The sequence below is a fragment of the Anolis sagrei genome, chromosome 6 (assembly GCF_037176765.1).
Source record: "Anolis sagrei isolate rAnoSag1 chromosome 6, rAnoSag1.mat, whole genome shotgun sequence".
Classification (NCBI taxonomy): domain Eukaryota; kingdom Metazoa; phylum Chordata; class Lepidosauria; order Squamata; family Dactyloidae; genus Anolis; species Anolis sagrei.
The window spans coordinates 1309006-1334428 of NC_090026.1; the positions used below are offsets into that span (position 1 = coordinate 1309006).

The 25423-nt window shown below is 44.8% G+C and overlaps 1 protein-coding gene across 1 annotated transcript; it reads right to left on the reverse strand.

Annotated features, from left to right (window-relative positions):
* Positions 1–1611: 1611 nt before the first annotated feature.
* PFN1 (profilin 1) lies at positions 1612–24376 on the reverse strand. Its single transcript, XM_060779789.2, has 3 exons — positions 24025–24376; positions 11690–11882; positions 1612–2215 (listed from the first exon to the last, which is right to left on the reverse strand). The coding sequence occupies exons 1-3, from the start codon at positions 24154–24156 to the stop codon at positions 2118–2120; spliced, it is 423 nt and encodes a 140-aa protein (XP_060635772.1). The 5' UTR covers positions 24157–24376; the 3' UTR covers positions 1612–2117.
* Between the last annotated feature and the right edge of the window lie 1047 nt (positions 24377–25423).

Sequence of the window (25423 nt, forward strand, 5' to 3'; positions counted from 1 at the left end):
TCTGATTCCACTGCTACGACGGGAAGGTAGCAGCGCTCCATGCAGTCATGCCGGCCACATGACCTTGGAGGTGTCTATGGACAACGCCGGCTCTTTGGCTTAGATATTGAGATGAGCACCAGAATCAGACACGACTGGACTTAATGTCAGGGGAAAACCTTTACCTTTACGAAGACATAATTCTAGTGTTGGGTTAGGTTCAAATCCCCTTTTGCTTGGCCACAGAAAGCATTGGGTGGCTAGTGTTGGGCAAGTCACGCTCTCTCAGCCTCAAATGGAACTCCCCATGAGAGGTGCTAATGGCACAGTGACCCTCAAGGCACCAGAGGCAATCAGAAGTGGAGTGGTCAGATTGAAAGATGACCTGGCCAAACGGCACGACCTAAAAGAATCCCACAACTTGTGTGACCGTAGAGCAGAACAGACAATTGTCCTCTATGCCCTGCCTCATGCACAGAGGAAGAATTGCCGGAGGCTACAGACAATGCTGTTGCTGTCGCCCGTTTTTGGTCAAAAGATAATTTAGCTGCCTGCGCTCCTTCCGTTTTTAATCGGTTTTATACTAATTAATGCAATGCTTTTGATACGAAATAAGTAAAGCAGAGGCAGGCCTGGCTGGTGCTTGGATGGGAGGCCGGCCCATGAATATCAGTGGCTGGAGACCATGTTTCAGAGCGAGGAAGTGAGAGCAAAACCCCAAGGAAATCCAAAGGATAATGTCTTGTCGAAGGCTTTCATGGCCGGAATCACTGGGTTGTTGTAGGTTTTTTGGGGCTATATGGCCATGTTCTAGGAAGCATTCTCTCCTGACGTTTCGCCTGCATCTATGGCAAGCATCCTCAGCCGCTTAAGCGTTATATCTATTTGTTGAGATATGAAGGTAGGCATCTTTTAGGTCTATCACTAAATTATTAGCTAGCTTAAGCGGCTGAGGGGGAAAAGGAAGGGGCCATAGATGCAGGCGAAACGTCAGGAGAGAATGCCTCTAGAACATGGCCATATAGCCCGAAAAAACCTACAACAACCCAATCCATAGGATACTTCAATGGGAAAACAAGGCCCAAACACACCACTGAACACACCTTGCGCAAGTTGTGGCCTTTGGTTTCCCTCTTCCTGGGTTGTGATTACCTGCAAAATGGGGCAGGAAAGAGGGCTTGCTTTTCGGGGTGTGCCCCCTCCCCAAGTTTGGCCTTTGGTTTCCTTCTTCCTGGGATCTGACCTCCTGCAAAATGGGGCTGGAAAGTGGGCTTTCTTTTTGGGGGTGCCCCCTCCCCAAAGTGATAGGGAAGCCTGGTGGAGAGGAACCACAACAAGGAGATTCCACCTGAACATGAGGAAGAACTTCCTGACTGTGAGAGCCGTTCAGCAGTGGAACTCTCTGCCTCAGGGTGTGGTGGAGGCTCCTTTTTTGGAAGCTTTGAAACAGAGGCCGGATGGACATCTGTCAGGAGTGCTTTGAATGGCATTTTCCTGCTTCTTGGCAGAATGGGGCTGGACTGGATGACCCATGAGGTCTCTTCCAACTCTAGGATTCTAACTCCAAGGCGAAACCCCCCCAGACAGAGACCCCAACCCACCCACCCCCACAGAGAGACGTCCGCACGGCGCTTTTAGAACCTCGATTTCTTTTATTCGGTTTTCTTTTCCTTGATCCAATATAGTTTTCTTAACCAAAAAAACTACACCTTGTAACGACCAGAAAATTTGGCAGCGATAATAAGGATTTTTTTTCTTGTGTTTGTGTGATAGAAAAAACAAATGGCAAAAAAGGGAAGAATTGGGGGGGGGGGGAAGTGGGGGGGGGGTTAGAACCAAACATGGCAGAGGAAGAGGAGGGAGGAGCTGGAATCATATTCAATGCGGCAGATCCGGTGGCGCCGAGGAAGGGAGGGGGGGTCCCTCGATGGTCCAGGAAGCCGCCTTCCAAGAAGCCCCCCCCTCCTCCTTCCGCTGCTGTTCTTCTTCCTCTTCCGTCTTCTTCATCTTCATCGTCATCATCATCAGTAGTTGTACCGCAGGAGGGTCAAGGCAGAGAGAGAGAAAGAGAGAGAGAGAGAAGAGAGAGGAGGAGGAGGAGGAGGAGGAGGGGGCCCGAGGGGGGTCCGGAGGGACGGTCAATACTGTGACCGCCGCAAGTGGTTGGCCATCTCGTAGCACTTCTTGTTGACGCAGCCGCCGTGGACGCCCTCCTTGCCCATCACCAGCACTATCGCTGTTCGGGGGGGGGAAAGACAGAGGACACAACTCAGTGGGATGCAAAGACACACCAGGATATGTTGTCAAAGGCTTTCCATCTGAACATGAGGAAGAACTTCCTGACTGTGAGAGCCGTTCAGCAGTGGAACTCTCTGCCCCGGAGTGTGTTGGAGGCTCCTTCTTTGGAAGCTTTGAAACAGAGGCTGGATGGCCATCTGTCAGGGGTGATTTGAATGCAATATTCCTGCTTCTTGGCAGAATGGGGTTGGACTGGATGATGGCCCATGAGGTCTCTTCCAACTCTTTGATTCTATGATTCTGGGCTGCCTGGCCATGTCCCAGAAGCATTCTCTCCTGACGTTCCACCCACATCTATGGCAGGCATCCTCAGAGGTTGTGGGGTCTGTTAGAAACTAGGCAAGTGGGGTTTATAGATCTGTGGAATGATGTCGAGGGTGGGAGAAAGAACTCTTCTCTGCAAGAGGGAGGTGGGAAGGTTGCAATTAATCACCTTGATTAGCATTGCAAAGCCTGGCTGCTTCCTGCCTAGGGAAATCCTTTGTTGGGAGGTGTTAGCTGGCGCTTCCCATTTTCAGAGTATTATTAAACGAACAAAATTTTGTTTGTTTGTTTTGTTCTGTTAGAAATGTAATACAATTGACTGGTTGCCCGGACACAACAAATAAATAAGAGTATTATTAGATGGCGCAGTGGGTTAAACCACTGAGCTGCTAAACTTGTCAACTGAAAGGTCACATGTTCGAATCCGGGGAGCAGCATGAGCTCCTGCGGTTAGGCCCAGCTTCTGCCAACCTAGCAGTTCAAAAGCATGCAAATGTGAGTAGATCAAGGCCCAGCTCCTGCCAACCTAGCAGTTCAAAAGCATGCAAGTGTGAGTAGATCAATAGGTACCACTCCGGTGGGAAGGTAACGGCAATCTATGCAGTCATGCCTGTGGCCACATGACCTTGGAGGTGTCTGTGGACAACACCAACTCTTTGGCTTAGAAATGGAGATAAGCACCAGAGTCCCAGACATAAGTAGACTTAGTGTCAAGGGGAAATCTTTACCTTTACCTATTCTTTATATATCTGTGGAATGATGTCCACAATGGGAAGAAAGAACTCTTGCCTGCTGGAGGCAAGCATGAATGTTGCCACTGGCCAGCTCGATTAGCATTGCAAAGCCTTACAGCTTCAAAGCCTGGCTGCTTCCTACTTAGGGAAATCCTTTGTTGGGAGGTGTTAGCTGGCCCTTCCAATGTTTTCAGCCTTGCAGCTTCAAAGCTTGGGTGCTCCTTGTTTGGGGGGATCCTTTGTTGAGAGTTGGATTAGCTGGCCCTGACTGTTTCTTGTATGGAATTCCCCTGTTTTTGAATGTTGTTCTTGAGTGAGGAGAGAATGCTTTTGGAACATGGTCGTACAGCCTGGAAAACTCACAGCAACCCAATTAAATAATAATACATTCAATATGAAATACAGGCAGCAGCACAAACCAACCCACTTGGGCCCATCTTGCTGCAAGGACCAGGAAAGAGACCAAGCAATGAGCAAAGCAAAATGGGGAGATTACGTCCCCTTCCTTTTCTTATCACCGGATAAAGACCCCCACCAGCTGTTTGGAGAGGTGGGTTCCCAATACAATGCATTATTATTATCATTATTATTTTACTGACACAAAAACACAGTATGTCACAGCTAATGAGATCTATATGCTGGATTTCATGTTGTTGTTGTTGTTATTGTTGTTGTCATATCCCAGATCCAGATTCTGCTATTGATCAAATGGGAGGCCACTGCTTTATTTATTTTTATTTATGTATTTATTTATGGCATTTCTATGCTGCCCTTCTCACCCCGAAGAGGACTCAAAGTGGCTTGCAAGATATATTTTCATACAAAACATTATATTATTAGCATAGTACAATATCAGTATTATGTATTACTATATTGCACTATACCATTATATTGTAATATTAGTAATATTACATGTAATGTAAATATATAATTATAATATATAATATTGTATTATTATTACTAGTGTTATATTGTATTATATTCTGCCCCACAATGCTGTGTGTTTTATGAGTTCCATTTAAACTTCCTGCTCCTATTTTTTCTCATCATAGTCTGTTAATTGTTTTTTATTCGGAATATGTGGCCCACCCATTGTCATTTCTATCATGATTGTATCTATTGGAATTTTTATTTTATTATTACTATTATTATTTTATTATTATTTTAATGTCGTTTTGATAATGATGTTGTTGCTGTTTGTTGTATATGCTTTGATTTTATTGCTGTATTATGTTGTCTGGGCCTGGCCCCATGTAAGCCGCCCCGAGTCCCCATCGGGGAGATGGTGGCGGGGTAGAAATAAAGTTTGTTTTACTATTATTATTATTATTATTATTATTATTATTATTATTATTATTATTAGTTTAAAAGCTATCACAACTGAATCAGCACTTGAGGGGCTCAGATCCTGCCGGCTGCCGGTCTCTCGGAATCATTTCGAACCTCTTTCCGTCGTTATCAACAAATATATTGGAGTTTTGGGTGGGGGTCTTTGCTTACCAATACACCTACAGACCCCTCGCTGCTCCCCCAAAAGGCAAAGGCTATTTGGACTCCCATCACTCCACGTTGGGAGAGAGAAGGGCAGGATGGGGACCAGCCAAGGAAATGGAACTAGGAACGACACTGATCTAGATCCAGGCCTGGGCCAACTTGGGCCCTCCCTCCAAGTGTTTTGGACTTCAACTCCCACAATTCCTGGCCTCAGGTCCCTTCCTTTTCCCCCTCAGCCGCTTAAGCGGCTGAGGGGGAAAAGGAAAGGACCTGAGGCCAGGAATTGTGGGAGTTGAAGTCCAAAACACCTGGAAAACCCAAGTTTGCCCAAGCATGATCTAACCTCTAGCAATCTTTGTGGGTGTACAGCTTAAGCGGCTGAGGGGGAAAAGGAAGGGACCTGAGGCCAGGAATTGTGGGAGTTGAAGTCCAAAACACCTGGAAAACCCAAGTTTGCCCAAGCATGATCTAACCTCTAGCAATCTTTGTGGGTGTACAACCCAAAAAATCTTTCTTTCTGCAATTATATGTTGTGAGATTTAAACAATTTTATTTATTTGCAAGGAATTGGTGTTTCTTTGCAAGCATCCTTTGGTTTTTGGGGGAAATCAGGACACAATTTCCTCCCCAAAGGAATGGGAGCGGAAGGGTTAACCACCTCCAAGCGCACCACGAGTGCTGCGGGGTTGGAAGGAGAGTTTTTCTGTGCCTGTGTGCTTAGGGTTTAGCTTGCCATTGTTGGTGGAGGTGTGGGTTAGGCACACAATGGGGCAGGAATGTCTCCGCTTCGTGCGCTTGTTTTACATTGAGTTACGTAAGACGTTGACTATACAGCAAAGCCACGGGGGATTCAGGGAGACGGGTGTCGAATTGTGCCTTTACGGGCACCGCTCTGAGTCCTGGATTCCCATATTCGTATCAAGTCAATCCAGAGTTGGGTGGGATATCAATATGGATCAATATGGCAAATCAATAATAAATAAATGTAGTTTCTGATCTGGAGTTGCCATTGAAAGTGGCAACTCCATTGAGAAGCTATATTTATTTATTATTGATTTGCCATACTAATATTAAAATTCCAAGTCAATCCAGAGTTGGGTGGGATATCAATATGGATCAATATGGCAAATCAACAATAAATAAATGTAGTTTCTGCATGAAATTGCCATTGAAAGTGGGCCTAGTTCTGCATTGGCCTGATATTAATATTAAAATTCCAAGTCAATCCAGAGTTGGGTGGGATATCAATATTGCAAATCAATAATCAATAAATATAGCTTCTGCATGAAATTGCCATTAAAAGTGGGCCTAGCTCTGCATTGGCCTGATATTAATACTAAAATTCCAAGTCAATCCAGAGTTGGGTGGGATATCAATATGGATCAATATGGCAAATCAATAATAAATAAATGTAGCGTCTGCATGAAATTGCCATTAAAAGTGGGCCTAGCTCTAAATTGGCCTGATATTAATACTAAAATTCCAAGTCAATCCAGAGTTGGGTGGGATATCAATATTGCAAATCAATAATAAATAAATATAGCTTCTGCCTGGAGTTGCCATTAAAAGTGGGTCTAGCTCTGCATTGCCCTGATAATAATATTAAAATACCATGATAAAATGTAATCTTGAAGGCTTTCATGGCTGGAATAACTGGGTTGTTGTGTTTTTTCCCCCCGAGCCATCTGGTCATGTTCCAGAAGCATTCTCTCCTGATGTTTTGTCTGCATCTGTGGCAGGGATCCTCAGAAGCTGTGAGGTCAGACCCATTGGCCAGCCTGATTAGCATTTAATACAAGATAATACTAATAATACATTATAAATATATATATTATATTACATGCAATATTACTAATAATATTATAATACAGGGTTAGTCAAAATGCATAGGCCAATAAGTCATTCAATTGAATGGCTTATTGGCCTATGCATTTTGACTAACCCTGTATAATGGCGTAGTACAATATAGTAATATATAATACTGATATTATATGATGGTCATGCTGGCCACATGACCTTGGAGGTGTCCATGGACAACGCTGGCTCTTCGGCTTAGAAATGGAGATGAGCACCACACCCCAGAGTCAGACATGACTGGACTTAATGTCAGGGGACTACCTTTACCTTTTAATACTGATATAGTACTATGCTAATAATTTAACATATTGTATGTATATATATCCTGTAAGCCTCTCTGAGTCCCCTTCAGGGTGAGAAGGGCAGCATATAAATATTGTCAATAATATTAAATGTATAATATTGCAATACAATATAATACTAATAATAATATATTATAGTTATATATTTATATTACATATAATATTACAAATAATATTACAATATAATGGTATAGTACAATATAGTAATATATAATACTGATATTGTACTATGCTAATAATTTAATATATTGTGTATATATATATATATATATATATATATATATATATATATGCGCACTGTAAGCTGCTCTGAGTCCCCTTCGGGGTGAGAAGAGTGGCATATAAATATTGTAAATAATATTAAATGTATAATATTGCAATGCAATATAATACTAATAATAATATATTATAGTTATATATTTATATTACATATAATATTACAAATAATATTACAATATAATGGTATAGTACAATATAGTAATATATAATACTGATATTGTACTATGCTAATAATTTAATATATTGTATATATATATATATATATATATATATATATGCGCACTGTAAGCTGCTCTGAGTCCCCTTCGGGGTGAGAAGAGTGGCATATAAATATTGTAAATAATATTAAATGTATAATATTGCAATGCAATATAATACTAATAATAATATATTATAGTTATATATTTATATTACATATAATATTACAAATAATATTACAATATAATGGTATAGTACAATGTAATAATATGATATTATAAGTATAGATTTATATTACATGTAATATTACTAATAATATTACAATATAATGGTATAGTGCAATATAGTAATATATAATACTGATATTGTGCTGTGCTAATAATTTAATATACTGTATGTAATATATACCTTGTAAGCCACTCTGAGTCCCCTTCAGGGTGAGAAGGGCGGCATATAAATGTCGTAAATAAATAAATAAATTTAATGGCCTTGCAACTTCAAGCAGTCTGGACATCATTCCACAGGTATAAATTGTGTGTGTGTGTGTGTGTGTGTATAGAGCGGTTTGCAAGATATCTATCTATCTATCTATCTATCTATCTATCTATCTATCTATCTTGTAAGCCGCTCTGAGTCCCCTTCAGGGTGAGAAGGGCAGCATATAAATGTCGTAAATAAATAAATTTAATGGCCCTGCAACTTCACGGCCTGGCTGATTGCTGCCTGGGAAAAAAGTTCTTTCTCCCAGCCTGGACATCATTTCCTGTCGTAGTCACTGTGAATCTGCACCTAATAGGAAACTACAGTTACAGGTAAGCAACTTATAATTCCACAGGTATATAAACCTCATATACTCCGTTTCTAAGAGACCCTCAACCTCTGAGGATGCCTGCCATAGATGTGGTTGAAACATTAGGAGAGAATGCTTCTGGAACATGGCCAGACAGCTCAGAAAACGCAACAACCCACCATGATAAAAGCAAATAAAGACAAACAGATTAATGTCAACAGTTTTACTGTATTATAAAGACAGCTTTGGGACATTTTGTAGTGAAATGACCGTTGAAATTATTTCACTTTCAAATTGATATTTTTGGCTGGTTGCTTGCAAATCTCCTTTGCTGTGAAAACCTACTTTTAGTCTTTTTCTTTGCTTCTGAAAAAGGAGTGAATAAAGTTCGAAGGAAGGAAGGGGGGAGGAGGAGGGGAAGAAGAGGCATCTTAGGCAATGCGGGGCCATGGCTTGCAAGGCAGGAAGTGCAAGAAAAGAGAAGAAAGGAAGGAAGGAGGGAGGCCGCAACCCTTCCCCCCCCTTGAATTGCATTGAGTCACAAGGGCTCCCTCCTCCCTCCCTCTGGAACCTTCCTCCCATTGATTGCAATGGCTGAGCAGGCAAAGGCCTCTGCCCCGAGGGCCACCACCATAAAGCCTGCCACCCCCCCCCACCCCACGCCCATTGGTCAGTCCCCTCTTGAGCAAGATTTATGGCCCTCCTCCCTGCAGCTGCCCCAAGGAAGGAAGGAGGGACGGACAGTGGGCCCTTCTCTGCCTTCAAAGGGGCAGAAGCAGCAGCAGCCGGATGGGGCCAGGCCACAGCTGTCCATCTCCCCCCCCCCCCCAGGCCTGCTGGACAGAGGATCCCTGGCCACAGCTGTCAGGGAGGGAGGGGGCAAGGAATGCAGACCCATGGAAGGAAGGGAAAGAAGGAAGGACAGCTGCAAAAGGGAGAAAGAAGAAAGGGGTCTGTTTGGGGAGGGAGGGAGGGGCAAAGGAAGAGGGGCTGCCTTGCCACTCCACAGCCCCCCCCCCCTTTGGTGGACATGTCCCAACATTCTCAACGTTGGCATGTTGGTGAATAGAAAAATATTATTCTAAGACTTTCCTGCTCCCAAGAGCAAAAGAATTGCTTCTGCATTTGGGGGAAAACAGAAGGCAATGGGGGTCACGCAAAGGTCACAAAGGGGCTTGAGGAAGGGCAGGCTGTGGGGAAAGTGGGCACCCAGTATAAAGTGGACACCACATTTCTGTCTTTACTAATAATATAATATATTGTATATACATATAATATTTATATTATAATGTAATACAATATAATACTAGTAATAATAATAATTCAATATTATAATTATATATTATAATATATATTCAAACTACAAGAGAGGAGATTCCATCTGAACATTAGGAAGAACTTCCTGACTGTGAGAGCCGTTCAGCAGTGGAACTCTCTGCCCCGGAGTGTGGCGGAGGCTCCTTCTTTGGAAGCTTTTAAGCAGAGGCTGGATGGCCATCTGTCAGGGGTGATTTGAATGCAATATTCCTGCTTCTTGGCAGGGGGTTAGACTGGATTGCCCAGGAGGTCTCTTCCAACTCTTTGATTCTATGATTCTATATTTACATTACATGTAATATTACTAATAATACTACAATATAATGGTATAGTGCAATATAGTAATATATACTGATATTGTACTAGGCTAATAATTTAATATATTGTATGTACATATAACTTGTAAGCCGCTCTGAGTCCCCTTCGGGGTGAGGAGGGTGGCATAGAAATGCCGTAAATAAATAAATAAATAAATAAGATTTTGTTTCCCATCCTGAACACCAATAATAATAATAATAATACAAAATTCAGCATATTCATCTCATTTGCTGTGACATACTGTGTTTTTGTGTCAGTAAAGGTGAGCATTAGATTCAAATAAATATGGATATTATTATTATTATTATTATGTCCCACTTTTCTCCCAACAAAGGATCCAAAGCCACTCTCCCCATAATAATAATAATAATGTATGACCCACCTCTCCCTACAGCTCGAAGCAGGATGCAAAATCATTAAAATGAGAGATAAGACCATAATAATAATAATAATAATAATAATAATAATAATAATAATGTATGACCCACCTCTCCCTGTGGCTCGAAGCAGGATGCAACATCATTACTTGAGACACTAATGAGACGTTATATTGATGTATAACTGTTCATTACGTTATTATTTTAATAGTTTTTTAACTGTTTTTATCATGTTAAGCATTGAATTTTTGCTATTGTTAACCGCTTTGAGTCGCCCGAGGGCTGAGAAAAGTGGTATATAAATGAAGTAAATAATAATAATAAAAATAAAAGATAAGACACTAATAATAATAATAATAATAATAATAATAATAATAATAATACTTTGTTTTTGTCCCGTCCCCCCATCTCCCCAAGGGGACTCTGGGCGGTTTACAGCATAAAAGATTGGCAAACATTACTGCCAACAAAGGATTCTGCCAGGCAGGAAGCAGCCAGGCATTGAAACTGCTAGGCCATTAAAGGCTAACCAAGGCAGGAAGCAGCCAGGCATTGAAACTGCTAGGCCATTAAAGGCTAACCAAGGCAGGAAGCAGCCAGGCATTGAAACTGCTAGGCCATTAAAGGCTAACCAAGGCAGGAAGCAGCCAGGCATTGAAACTGCTAGGCCATTAAAGGCTAACCAAAGCAGGAAACAGCCAGGCATTGAAACTGCTAGGCTAACCAAGGTGGCCAATGGAAACATTCACCCCCCTCCCTCCAACAGACAAGAGTTCTTTCTCCCACCCTGGACATCATTCCACAGATATATAAACCCAATTTTCCTTTCTGGAACATGTCCATACAGCCTGAAAAACTCACAACAACCCAATGCCAACAAAGCATAACAAGGGTTGCTGTGAGTTTTCCGGACTGTCTGTCCAATGTTCCAGAAGCATTCTTTCCTGACGTTTCGCCTGCATCTACGACAGGCATCCTCAGAGGTTGGGAGATTTTATCCATGGCAGGCATCCTCAGTGTTTTTGAGGATCTCAGGATGCTTGCCATCGATGTGGGTGAAACGTCAGGAGAGAATGCTTCTGGAATGTGGGCATACAGCCTGGAAACCTCACAGCAACCCAGAGATTCTGGCCGTGAAAGCCTTCGACAAAGCATAACAAGCTTTGGGTTGCTGTGCGCTTTTTGGGCTGTCTGACCATGCTCCCGTAGCATGCTCTCCTGATATTTTGCCTACATCTATGGCAGGCATCCCCAGTGGTTGAGGGGTTTTGTTGGAAACTGCATAACAAGCCTTCTCAATTGATATCCTATGTATACTGGCCTTGTAAATTGGAAGCACCTTGCACCCATTGCCCTGCCCTCCTTGAGCCCAAATTGCAGGGGTTTTGAAGAGGGAAATGGCCCTCGAGGCACAGCGAGGGCTCGGACCCCCACCCCGTATGTCGCATTGGGTTGGTGGTGGAGGTGCCGACGACTACTCACTCTTGTTGGTCATGGCGGCTGTGATGTTGAAGGTAGGGGCCCCGCCGGTGCTCTTTGTCCGGAGGTCCATGGTGCACTCCCCGTCCGTGTGGAGGCTGTCCCGGATGACGGAGCACTTCTGGCCCCCCAGCGTCAGGCCGTTCACAAAGAGGCTGCTCCGGTCCTTCCCCACCAGAGTGTTCACCTCCGCCGGCTGCAAAGACGAACAACGACAACAATAATAAAGAGGGGGCAGGAAGAGGAGGGGCTTGAGTTTGGGGGGCAATTGGCAAACGTCAACAAACCAAGCCAAGCTCCAAAGCACCCCCCACCAATGCATTCTCTGGTGTCAGAGGCAAAAGGGGGACTCTTTGAATATCCCATATTTTCCCAATAGGACCGCACTGCAACACAGTTGTTTCTCCAGAGACCAGGCTTGAGCCAACGTGGGACCTCTGGGTGTTTTGGACTTCAACTCCCACCATTCCTAAGAGCTTCAGGCCCCTTCCTTTTCACCCTCAGCCGCTTAAGCGGCTGAGGGTGAAAAGGAAAGGGCCTGAAGCTCTTAGGAATGGTGGGAGTTGAAGTCCAAAACACCCAGTGAGAAGATTGTCCATTGTACGCAGTGGTCAGGGTGGCAGGAAGGGCTGCAAGCAAAGGGAGCCTTCAAAGGGGGCTTTTAGGGGGCAGGGCAAGATGCAAAGACCCCCTTACCCTTCCCCACCTCTCCATCCATTTGCCAAAAATGGGGAGGGGGGGTCCAAGGAAGGACAAGCCCCCTCCCATGCCTTCTTCACACAAAAAGGAAACTGAGTCTGCAGAGGGAGGAGAGGGAAGGAAACCATGTCCGCCCCTCGCCAGGGAAGAATGCATTATTATTACTATTATTATTATTATTATTATTATTATTATTATTATTTTCCATGCCCGCCCCTTGCCAGGGAAGAATTTATTATTATTATTATTATTATTATTATTATTATTATTATTATTAGAAACACAAGATGAGTCCACAGTAGATACTATGCTGGCTATTGAATTGGATTATCAAATGTCTAGATGTCATCGGAGTTTGTGAAAATGTTAGAAAGAGGAAACTGAGTCTGCAGAGGGAGGAGAGGGAAGGAAACCATGCCCACCCCTCGCCAGGGAAGAATTTATTATTATTATTATTATTATTAGAAACACAACAAGATGAGTCCACAGTAGACACTCCGCTGGCTGTTGAATTGGATTGTCCAATGGATTATCAAATGTCTAGATGTCATCCGAGTTTGTGAAAATGTTAGAAAGAGGAAACTGAGTCTGCAGAGGGAGGGGAGGGAAGGAAATCATGCCCGCCCCTTGCCAGGGAAGAATTCATCATCATCTCATCATCATAATTATTATTATTTGAAATAAAGAAAAATGAGTCCACAGTAGATGCTCTGCTGGCTGTTGAATTGGATTATCCAATGGATTATCAAATGTCTAGATGTCATCGGAGTTTGTGAAAATATTAGAAAGTTCACCGAAAATGCGATGAAACAGTGGAAAACTGAGTTGTTCGTGGGCAACGGAAGCTATGAAACTGTTAACATCAAGAGAGGAATTTTCCAGGGCGACTCACTGTCACCACTGGTATTCATTATTGCACTGATCCCACTGTCAGTAATTCTACAGAAAACAAATTATTATTATTATTATTATTAGAAACACAACAAGATGAGTCCACAGTAGACACTCTGCCGGCTGTTGAATTGGATTATCCAATGGATTATCAAATGTCTAGATGTCATCCGAGTTTGTGAAAATATTAGAAAGAGGAAACTGAGTCTGCAGAGGGAGGAGAGGGAAGGAAATCATGCCCACCCCTCTCCAGGGAAGAGTTCATTATCATCATCATCATCATTATTATTAGGAACACAACAAGATAAGTCCACAGTAGACACTCTGCTGGCTGTTGAATTGGATTATCAAATGTCTAGATGTCATCGGAGTTTGTGAAAATATTAGAAAGTTCACCGAAAATGCGATGAAACGATGGAAAACTGAGTTGGAACTGTTAACATCAAGAGAGGAATTTTCCAGGGCGACTCACTGTCACCACTACTGTTCATTATTGCACTGATCCCACTGTCAGTAATTCTAGAGAAAACAAATTATTATTATAATATTATTATTATTACTATTTGAAACACAACAAGATGAGTCCACAGTAGACACTGCTGGCTGTTGAATTGGATTATCCAATTATCAAATGTCTAGATGTCATCGGAGTTTGTGAAAATATTAGAAAGTTCACCGAAAATGTGATGAAACAGTGGAAAACCGAGTTGTCCGTGGGCAACGAAAGCTATGGAACTGTTATATTAGTAGGGACATTTTTGCCTCATTGCCTATTATCCTGCATAACCCCCTCCCCAAACCTTGAGACCCTGTCCTCCTTTAGAGGAGGGGGAACCAAAGTGCAAGCTGTTGACTGCTTTGGAAAGACCCGGGAACCCATGTGCAGGCTCTAACCATTTCGGAAAGAGGCCCCCTCCCCAATCGTAAGACACATTGAAAGCCATGGGCTCCTATTCTTCAATATTATTACTAGTATTATATTGCATTACATTATAATATTTAAATTATATGTATACACAATATATTATATTATTAGTAAGGACATTTTTGCCTCATTGCCTATTATCCCGCATAACCCCCTCCCCAAACCTTGAGACCCTGTCCTCCTTAAGAGGAGGGGGAACCCAAGTGCATGCTGTTGACTGCTTTGGAAAGACCCCAGAACCCAAGTGGAAGCCCTAATACAGGCATCCTCAAACTGTGGCCCTCCAGCTGTTTTGGCCTCCAACTCCCAGAAGCCCTAGCCAGCTTGTTCAATGGTCAGGAATTCTGGGAGTTGGAGGCCCAAACAGCTGGAGGGCCGCAGTTTGAGGATGCCTGCCCTAATAGTTTTGGAAAGAGGCCCCCTCCCCGATCTTAAGACACACTGGAAGCCATGGGCTACTGGAAAGAGCCCCCCCCCCCCCTTATATCTTAAGATGTACAGCCCTTCCCCAAGAGTTAGCCTGAAGTTCCCTTTTGCAAAAACACAAGGGCTGGAGGGAGTGGCAGCGAGATCTCCTTCTCCGGCCAAGCTTTGGAGCATTTTTCCTCCCTAAAAGGAAGGAGGGAGGAAGGAAGGGTGGGGAAGGGGGCGGGCAATAATGAGTGTCCCGCGGGCGGGCAGCTTGACCGAGAGGCCCCTCTGGTCTGGCTTTGCTGTGGCCAGGGCTACTGCTGCCCGCCTGCCTGCTTGCCGCCCACTCCCTTGTTGTTGCCGCCTGCATTGTTTGGGAAAGGTGGGACACGCTGCTCTGCTGCCACGTCTCCCTCTGGAAATACAAGGGCAAGAAAGGCCTTTGGGGTGCGGCCCAAAATGTGGGGCAGAAGGGGGCAAATGAGCCCAATGGGGTGGGTATGCATGGGAAGGGGTGAAAGGGGGACATGCAAAATAATAAATAAATAATAATAACTTTGTTTATGTCCCACCGCCATCTCCCAAAAGGGTCTCGCAGAGCAGGCGCATGGCCGGGGAAAGTCCCCGGGAGCGCGGGATCCACCCTTCCAGATTTGAGCCATAAAAGGGAATCCAGGGAGATCGGGCCCCACATGGCTTGTAGCCGCTCTTCAGGTCCCTTTGCAACTCTGAAGCCCCCCTTTATTGCACCACATATATACACACACTCACTCTTGGCAATGGTAACAGCTAATAATAATGGCTAATATTATTGTATTAACATCAAAGGGTTTCATGGCTGGAATATCACTGGGTTGTTGTGTGTTTTCCGGCCTGTCTGGTCATGTTGCAGAAGCATTCTCTCCTGACGTTTCACCTGCGCCTATGGAGGCAGACCTCTTAAACCCTTCCAAGATTTGAGCCATAAAAGGGAATCCAGGGAGATCAGGCCCCACATGGCTTGGAGCTGCTCTTCAGGTCCCTTTGCAACTCTGGAGCCCCCCCCCCTTTATTGCACCGCATCAACACATTCACTCTTGGCGATGGTAACAGCTAATAATAACAGCTAATATTGTTGTATTGTCGAAGGGTTTCGTGGCCAGAATATCACTGGGTTCTTTTTAAGTTTTGTGGGCTGTCTGGCTATGTTCCAGAAGTAGTTGTAGTTTTTTCGGGCTGTATAGTGATGTTCTAGAAGCATTCTCTCCTGACATTTTGTCTGCATCACAAAACCTCTGAGAATGCCTGACATAGATGCAGGCGAAACGTCAGGAGAGAATGCTTCTAGAACATGGTTAGACAGCCCAATAAACCTACAGCAACCTAGTGACTCCAGCTGTGAAAGCCTTCAACAATACATATCCCAGAAGCATTCTCTCTTGATAGTTTGCCCACATCTATGGCAAACCTCACAACTTCTGAGGGTGCCTGCTGTAGATGTGGGGGAAACATCAGGAGAGAATGCTTCTAGAACACGGTCAGACAGCCCAAGAAACCTACATCAACCTAGTGATTCCGGCCATGAAAGCCTTCGACAATACATATCCCAGAAGCATTCTCTCCTGACAGTTTGCCCACATCTATGGCAGACCTCACAACTTCTGAGGGTGCCTGCCGTAGATGCGGGAGAAACGTCAGGAGAGAATGCTTCTAGAACATGGCCAGACAGCCCGAGAAACCTACAACAATCCAGTGATTCCGGCCATGAAAGCCTTCGACAATACATGTCCCAGAAACATTCACTGCTGACGTTTCACCCACATCTATGGCAGACTCCACCACCTCTGAGGGTGCCTGCCATAGATGTGGCAAAACATCAGGAGAGAATGCTTCTGGAACATGTTCCCACAGCCTGGAAAACACAACAATCCACTAATATTATTAATTGCAATCTCAGCATGGAATTGGAGGCATCCCAGACCCTAGCAAAGGGTGGGGGTTGCTGTGAGTTTTCCAAGCTGTACGCCCATGTTCCAGAAGCATTCTCTCCTGACATTTCACCCAAATTTATCACAGTCATCCTTAGAGGTTGTGAGGTTTGTTGGAAACTAAGCAAGTGGGGTTAATATATCTGTGGAATAATGTCCAGCGTGGGGGAAGGCGGTATATAAATACTGTAAATAAATAGTCTGTTTGCTGCAATTGATCACTGTGATTAGCATTGAAAAGCCTTGCAGTTTCAAAGCTTGGCTGCTTCCTGTCTGGGGAAATCCTTTGTTGGAAGGTGATAAGCTGGCCTTGATAAGCTGGGGGAATCCTTTGTTGGAAGGTGATAAGCTGGCCTTACTGTTCTGGGGGCTTTCCTTAAAGATCCCAAAGGACTCCTCTGGGCTCCCAGCACCCCTAAATTGTACTAAAATCCCAGTTTCAGGCAACTTTTTTGAGGGTTTTGTTTTAGGGGGGGGGGGAGGCATGGTGTACATGGTGCAGATTGCCGCCAATAATAGCGGTGGATATAATAATGATGTGGAAAGGAACGGAAAAGCAAACTGGGTGGGATGGGGTCTCTCCAGGGACCCCCAAGAGAGAAGGAGAAGCCTCCCCAAATGTCTCTGCCAAAGGGAAAAGCATTAAGGGGATCCTGCCATTCTCCCCCCACCTTTACAACCCCCAAAATATATATTATTTTACTGTTATTTCTACCTTGCTCTATCTCAACCCAAAGGAGACTCAAAGGGTTTATAGTTTTGGCTGTATTTATTATTATTATTATTATTATTATTATTATTATTATTATTTACAACATTATTATTATCATCTATATAAATAAAAATGTAATGTTCGTTTGTGGGATTAACAGAACTCAAAACCACTAGACAAATTGACACCAAATTTGGACACAAGGCACCTAACAACCCAATGTATGTCCTTCACTCAAAAAAAATTGAGTCATTTGGGAGTTGTAGTTGCTGGGATTTATAGTTCACCTAAAATCAAAGAGCATTCTGAACCCCACCAACGATGGAATTGAGCCAAACTTGCCACACAGTTCTCCCATGACCAACAGAAAATACTGGAAGGATTTGGTGGGCAGTGTCCTTAGGTTTTGGAGTTGTAGTTCACCTACATCCAGAGATCACTGTAGACCCAAACAATGATGGATCTGGATCAAACTCTGCACGAATACTCAATATGCTCAAATGTGAACGCTGGTGGAGTTTGGGGGAAATAGACTTCACATTTGGGAGTTGTAGTTGCTGGGATTTATAGTTCACCTACAATCACAGAGCATTCTGAACCCCACCAACGATTGAATTGAACCAAACTTGGCACACAGTTCTCCCACGACCAACAGAAAATACTGGAAGGGTTTGGTGGGCAGTGTCCTCTGGTTTTGGAGTTGTAGTTCACCTACATCCAGAGATCACTGTGGACTCAAACAATGATGGCTCTGGACCAAACTCTACACGAATACTCAATATGCGCAAATGTGAACACTGGTGGAGTTTGGGGGAAATAGACTTCATATTTGGGAGTTGTAGTTGCTGGGATTTATAGTTCAACTACAATCAAAGAGCATTCTGAACCCCACCAACGATGGAACTGAACCAAACTTGGCACATAGTTCTCCCATGACCCACAGAAATTACTGGAAGGGTTTGGTGGGCAGTGTCCTTTGGTTTTGGAGTTGTAGTTCACCTACATCCAGAGATCACTGTGGACTCAAACAATGATGGATCTGGACCAAACTCTACACAAATACTCAATATGCCCAAATGTGAACACTGGTGGACTTTGGGGGAAATTGACTTCACATTTGGGAGTTGTAGTTGCTGGGGTTTATAGGATGGATTTGGACCAAACTCTACACGAATACTCAATATGCTCAAATGTGAACGCTGGTGGAGTTTGGGGAAAATAGAATCTTGACATTTGGGAGTTGTAGGAAGGAAAAAAAATGGGGGGGGGAGCATTGTGCCAATGGAAATAATAGGGAACTCCAGCCTCCTTCACTCCTTCCTTTCTTCCCTTGTTCCTTTGCCCTTCCTTTCTTTTCCTCTTTCTCTCCTTCCTTCCCTTTTTCATCCCTTCCTGTTCTTTTTCCCTTCTTTTTCTTTCTAGTTGTTGGGATTTATAGTTCACTTACAATCACAGAGCATTCTGAACGCCACCAACGACAGAATTGGGCCAAACCTCCTACACAGAACTCCCATGTGGGCCACAGCAATGCGTAGCAAGGGACGGCTAGTATTCAAAAATAATAATAAATAATAATAAATCTTTCTTTATATTGCGCTCTATCTCTCCCAAGGGACTCAGGGCAGATCATCTACAATCACAGAGCATTCTGAACCACACCGACGATAGAATTGGGCCAAATCTCTCACACAGAACCCCCACGTGGGCCACAGCAACGCGTGGCAGGGGACGGCTAGTATTTGATAATAATAATAAATAATAAAACTTTATTTATATTCCGCTCTATCTCCCCAAAGGACGGATTCAATGCAATCTTGGTATTGCAATGTGGCATGACTCAACGCCACATTGCAATGCAAATGCACAAATCCAAGTAGCCTCTTCGAGCCCTCTTTGGGGTGTTTGGAAGCCCCCTGACCGCTTGGACGCAGCAGGGAGTGGCCATAATATGGTTTATTTCCCCCTGGCACCGGGACAGAGGAACAAGTCAGCTGCCCAGGAGGACTTCTCCTCCTCCTTGGAGTTGAATATTAACCCAGAAGGGAAAAAAATGAGGGGGGGGGGAGCATTGTGCCAATGGAAATAATAGGGAACTCCAGCCTCTCCCCCCTTTTATCTCCCAATGAACCTTCACCAAGTCTCCTTATGTTCAGGAAAACAAAAGCTACTTCCTTTTGGATCTGGCATTGGCAAATTTGGCCCCTGGAGATGTTTTGGACTTCAACTCCCACAATTCCTGGCCTCGGGCCCCTTCCTTTTCCCCCTCAGCCGCTTAAGCGGCTGAGGGGGAAAAGGAAAGGGCCCGAGGCCAGGAATTGTGGGAGTTGAAGTCCAAAACATCTGCAGGACCCAAGTTTCCTCATTCTTAGTTTTATATCCAAAGAGAGATCAAAGCAAGATATAAATGCACGATTCATAATAATGAGGATCCCGGGTGTGGCCCAGGACTGACCCCCCCCCCCACTCATGAGCCATATATGGCTCATAGGGTGGGTGCCACGGCCCCTCCCAGCAACCGGGCCCAGCCCGGTTGGCCGTGTTTGTGTCCAGGGTGGGGCCCGTTGCCAGCCAGAAAAGGGCCAGACATCCCGCCTGGAAAAAAAAAAGGGGGGGAGAGGGAATGGAAAAATACTAGCCAACCCCCCTTTAAGTAGCCAAAAAAAAAAAAGGAAGGAGGGGGTTCCTGCTGCTCTCAAAGAGGAAGAGTTGCACAATTTGTGGAGGAAGCTGGGGGTGTTGCACAAGAAGGCGAAGACACGCTCTTTTCTTTTTCTTTTCCTTCTTTCGGCCAGGGCTTTTGTCTTGGGGGGGGGGAGGCATTGCCTAAACTCCCCCCTTTCCTTCTATTTCAGTTTTCCTTTCTTTCCTTCCCTTGTTCCTTCTCCATTCCTTCGCTCCCTCCTTACTCTTTCTTCTCTTCTCCCCTTCCTTCCTCTTTCCTTCACTCCTTCCTTTCTTTTCCTTTCTCTCCTTCCTTCCCTTTTCCCTTCCTTCCTGTTCTTTTTCCCTTCCTTTTTTCTTTCCCTCTGCCTTTTCTCTCCTTCCCCTTTCCCTTCTTTTCCTTCCTTATCCCTTTCCCCTTCCTCTCCTTTCTTTTTTTCATTCCTTCCTTTTCTTCTTTCCCTGCCTTTTCTCTCCTTCCCTTTCTCCTTTTCTTGCTTTCCTTCCTTCTCTTCCTACCCTTCCTTATGCTTTTCTTCCTTCCTGATCCTTTTCATCTTTCCCTTTGCCCTTTCTCTTTCCTTCCATCTCTTCCTTCCCTGTCCCCTTTCCCTTCCTTTTCTTTCTCTCTGTCCCTCTCTTTTCTTTCTTTCCCTTCATTTTCCCTCCACTTTTTCTCTCCTTCCCTTTTTCCTTCTTCTTTCCTTCATCCTTCTTTCCTTTCCTTCCTTGTTCCTTTCTTTCTTTTCCTCTTTCCCTTTTCTCTTCCTTTTTCTCTTCTCTTCTCTTTCTTTCCCTTCCTTTTCCCTCCACCTTCTTTTCTCTCTTTCCTTCCTTCCCTTTCTTTCCTTCATCCTTCTTTCCTTTCCTTCCTTGTTCCTTTCTTTCTTTACCTCTTTCCCTTTTTATTTCCTTCTTTTTCCCTTTTCCCTTCCTTTTTCTCTTTCCCTTCCTTTTCCCCCTGCCTTCTTTTCTCTCCTTCCTTCCCTTATTCTTTCCTTAATCCTTCTTTCCATCCCTTCCTTGTTCCTTTCTTTATTTCCCTCTTTCCCCTTTTCTTTCCTTTTTTTCCCCCTTCCTCTCTTCCGTCTCTTCATTCCTTCCTCCCCTTGTTCCCTCCCTCCTTTTCCCTCCTCTTTGCTCTCTTCTCCTCTTCCTTTTTTTCCTTTCGTTCCTTCCTTCCCTTGTTCCTTCCCCTCCCGCCGCTTTTGCCGCCACATAAAAAGGAGGAAGTGGGGGGGGGGGGTAAGCGGAATGTGCTTCTCTTCCCTCCACTGACCCCGCCTAGATCCTGGAGAATTAGGGGGGGGGGCAAAAACCACAAAGCCTGGGCAGGAATGAAAGAAAGAAGGGCTTCCTAAGATGTGAGCTCTCCTTGAGTAAAGGCATGCCAAGCCCCCCCCCCCCTCCTCTCCCCAAAGCAGAAGCAGCCCCACCCCATCTTTGGACCCTTTCGATGCACCAAAGATCTTTTGGAGGAGGGAAGAATAAGACCCCCCCCCCCTTCAAAAAGGAACTAGAGACAGGCTTCTTGGAGGGGATGCTGGGTGTTGTAGTCCTTCCCCTTTAAGGAGAGGAGGGCGCCATTCTGGCAGAAATGCCTTTTTGGGGAGTTGTGGGGGGGGGGAGAGAGAGCAAGGCCCACAATCCCCTTCTGCGGCGGAAACAGCAAGTGGGAGGGGGATTTCCGGTTTTTTGGGGGGGGGAGGGGGTGAATGTCCTTTCTCTTCGCCTCCAAGGAACTCTCCCCTCCCAAACAGGAAAGGAAGTATGACGTGGCACTTTGGGGAGGGGGGGAGGGGGCAAGAAGGCCTTCGTGGGGGGGGGAGCCAGGACCCCCCCCTTTTCGGTCCCTTGAAAGAGGAGGGGCTTCTTGTTTCCTCATTCCTTTCCATGACATCACTCCCCATTCTGTACTTTTAGTATAATTTCTCGAGATCCTTCTGATGTGATTTGAATAGGGGGAAAATTATGATTTCTTTTGGCTGCCCTTTTAAATTAAGTGTATATTGATATTATTTATGTGTTGTTTTGAAAAAAAAATTGGCCGCCCTTTTAAGTTAACTTCATTAAGTTTATATAGATGTTATTTATGTGTTTTTATAATTTTTTTGGTCGTTCTTCTATGTTAAATTCCTATGGATGTTATCTATGTGTTGTTTGGATGTGTTTTGTTGCCGACAATGGCGTTAGTAATATTTATTTATTTTATTTGCAGCATTTATATGCTGTCCTTCTCGCTCCGAAGGGGGCTCAGAGCGGCTTACAAGATATATATATATATATATATATATACACACACACACAATACATTATACCATTAGCACAGTACAATATCAGCGCTATACATCACTATATTGTACTATACAATTATATTGTAATATTATTAGTAATATTACTTGTAATATACAATATTATATATATATATATATATATATATATAATCCCTATTCTTTCCTTCCTTAAGTTTATATGGATATTAGTTGTGTTTTTTATATTTTTTTGGCTGCCTTTTAAAATAAAGTGTATATGGATGTTATTTATGTTTTGAATTTATTTTTTTTGGTCGCCCCTCCTATTAATGTTATTTATGTTTTGATTTGTTTGGTTGCTCACTTTGGCGTGAGTAATAGTAACTATTCTTCTTATTATCCCTATTCTTTCCTTTCTTAACTTTATATGGATGTTATTTATGTTTTGAATTTTTTTGGCCGCCCTTTTAAATTAAGTCTATATTGATGTTTTGAATTTATTTATTTTTTTGGTCACCCTTCCTATGGATGTTATTTATGTATTGTTTTGGTTTGTTTGGTTGCTCACTTTGGCCCAATAGTAACTATTGTTATTAACCGTATTCTTTTCTTCCTTGGCCCAAACCCCAAACATAATTTATTTTTTTCTGACCACTCTTTTCAGTTAAGTTCTAATGGATATTATTTATGTATTGCTTTGGTTTGTTTGTAATAATAGTAACTATTATTACTGGCATTATTGGTATTATTTTTTCTTCCTTGGCCCAAAGACCGCTTTTTTCAGTTAAGTTCATATGGATGTTATTTATATATTGTTTTTGTTTGTTTGCTCACTTTGGTCTGAGTAATAGTAACTATTATTATTGGTATTATTATTATTTTTCATCCTTGGCCCAAAGACCCCCCCCCTCCCAAATATATATATTTTAATTTTTTTCTGACCTCTCTTTTCAGTTACATTTAAATGGATTTCAGCTAAGTTCGAATGGATGTTATTTCTGTATTGTTTTGGTTTGTTTGCTCACTTTGGCATGAGTAATAGTAACTACTATTATTGGTATTATTTTTTCTTCCTTGGCCCAAAGATCCCCCCCCTAAAAATATATTTAATATTTTTTCTGGCCGCTCTTTTCAGCTAAGTTCCTATTTATGGTTGCTCACTTTGCGGTGAGTAATAGTATCTATTATTATTGGTATTATTATTATTATTATTATTATTATTTCTTCCTTGGTCCAAAGACCCCCCCTAAAAATATATATTTTATTTTTTTCTAACTGATCTTTTCAATTAAGTTCGAATTGACGTTATTTATGTGTTGTTTTGGTTTGTTTGGTTGCTATTCTTATTCTTTCCTTCCTTGGCCCTAAATTTTCAAAAAAAAAAGGGGGGGGGTTGTGACCTTTGGGGTGTGGCAAGGAAGGAAGTAAGGAAGGAGAGGGGGGGCTACTTCCGGGTCACATTCCTGACCCTCCTAACGGTCTCTTTCTTCGCCTCAGAGCCACTTCCTTCCTCTTCTGCTTGGAGGCGCCCTCCAGCCGCGTGGGACTACAACTCCCATCATTCCTAGCGGCCTCAGGCCCTTTTCTTTTCCCCCCCACAGCCGGGACTACAACTCCTATCATTCCTAGCGGCCTCAGGCCCTTTCCTTTTCCCCCCACAGCCGCTTAAGCGGCTGTGGGGGAAAAGGAAGGGGCCTGAGGCCGCTAGGAATGATGGGAGTTGTAGTCCCGGCTGTGGGGGGGGAAGGAAAGGGCCTGAGGCCGCTAGGAATGATGGGAGTTGTAGTCCGCGAGGCCTGAGGGGTTTTTGGGGTACTTACCGTGATGGAGGCGAAGGTCTTTCCGGGGGCGGAGGCCCAGACGGAGGGCGCCTCCTTGTATCCCACGATGGCCGCGTCCTGGCACGTGTCGTCCGCCATCAGGCTGTCGATGTAGCAGCTCCAGCCGCTCATGGCCCGCGCTGAGGGAAAGGCGAGGGAGGCCTGCCCGGCGGAAGTCAAGCCAAGAGGCACGCGGAGGAGAGGAGACGAGAGGAGGGCGCTCCTGCCTGCCTTGTTTCCTTCCTTCTCGGCCTGCCTCTGCCTCAGGAGCCGGGCTCGGGAGCTCCTCCTCAGGGCGCGGCGGGAGCGGGACTCAGGCCGGGCGGGCGCGAGGGCGGCAGAAGAAGGACTGAGGGGAAGGGAAGGGGGCGGGGCCTATCCCTCCCCGCGCAGGCGCACTACGCGCAATTTCGCCTCAAGGCCGGGCTCGTTGCTCCCCGCGCAGGCGCAGAACTCCGCCCTCTGCGCCCCCCTTTGGCTCAAGGGAGAAATCTTTCCTCCCCGCGCAGGCGCAGAACTCCGCCCTCGCGCTCTTCTTCCAAAGCGGGGGCGGGGTTTCTTCCCTCTTGCGCCCCCCTTTGGCTCAAAGGAGAAAGCTTAACTCCCCGCGCAGGCGCAGAACGCCCTCCTTCGCTTAAGGATGGGGAAGCTTTCCTCCCCGCGCAGGCGCAGAACTCCGCCCTCGCGCTCTTCTTCCAAAGCGGGGGCGGGGTTTCTTCCCTCTGCGCCCCCCTTTGGTTCAAAGGAGAAATCTTTCCTTCCCGCGCAGGCGCAGAACTCCGCCCTCGCGCTCGTCTTCCAAATTGGGGGCGGGGTTTCTTCCCTCTGCGCCCCCCTTTGGCCTAAGGAAGAGTAGAGGAAATCTTTCCTCCCCGCGCAGGCGCAGAACGCTCCTTTAGTGAAACGAAAAGGCAAAGGCGGGGTTCTTTCCCCACCCGCGCAGGCGCAGAACGCGCTCCTTGGTCTCAGGGCCGGGCTCTTTGCTCCTCGCGCAGGCGCAGAACTCCGTCCTCGCGCTCCGTCAGTTAAAAGAAAAAGGCGAGGGCGGGGCTCTTTTTTCTCCCCCGCGCAGGCGCAAAACGCCTTCCTTCGCTTACAGTTAGGGAGGCTTTCCTTCCCGCGCAGGCGCAGAACGCTCCGTCAGTTAGAAGAGTGGGGCGGCTTTCTTTCTGCGCAGGCGCAAAATGCCGCTTTTTTTCCAAGGCGAGGGCAGGGCTCTTTTTTCCCCCGCGCAGGCGCAGAACGCCTTCCTTAGCTTAAGTATGGGGAAGCTTTCCTCCCCGCGCAGGCGCAGAACACTCCGTCAGTTAAGAGATAAGGCGGCTTTCTTTCTGCGCAAGCGCAAAATGCCGCCCTCTCGCTTTCTTTCCAACGCGGGGGCGGGGCTTCTTCCTCTCTG

Excerpts from the sequence above, each read along its gene's own strand:
- PFN1 (XM_060779789.2), bottom strand. The coding sequence starts at position 24,156 with ATGAGCGGCTGGAGCTGCTACATCGACAGCCTGATGGCGGACGACACG. Across the intron at positions 11,883-24,024 it reads AGACCTTCGCCTCCATCACG|CCGGCGGAGGTGAACACTCT; the intron begins GTAAGTACCCCA and ends TCGTCTTTGCAG. Across the intron at positions 2,216-11,689 it reads AGCCGCCATGACCAACAAGA|CGATAGTGCTGGTGATGGGC; the intron begins GTGAGTAGTCGT and ends CCCCCCGAACAG.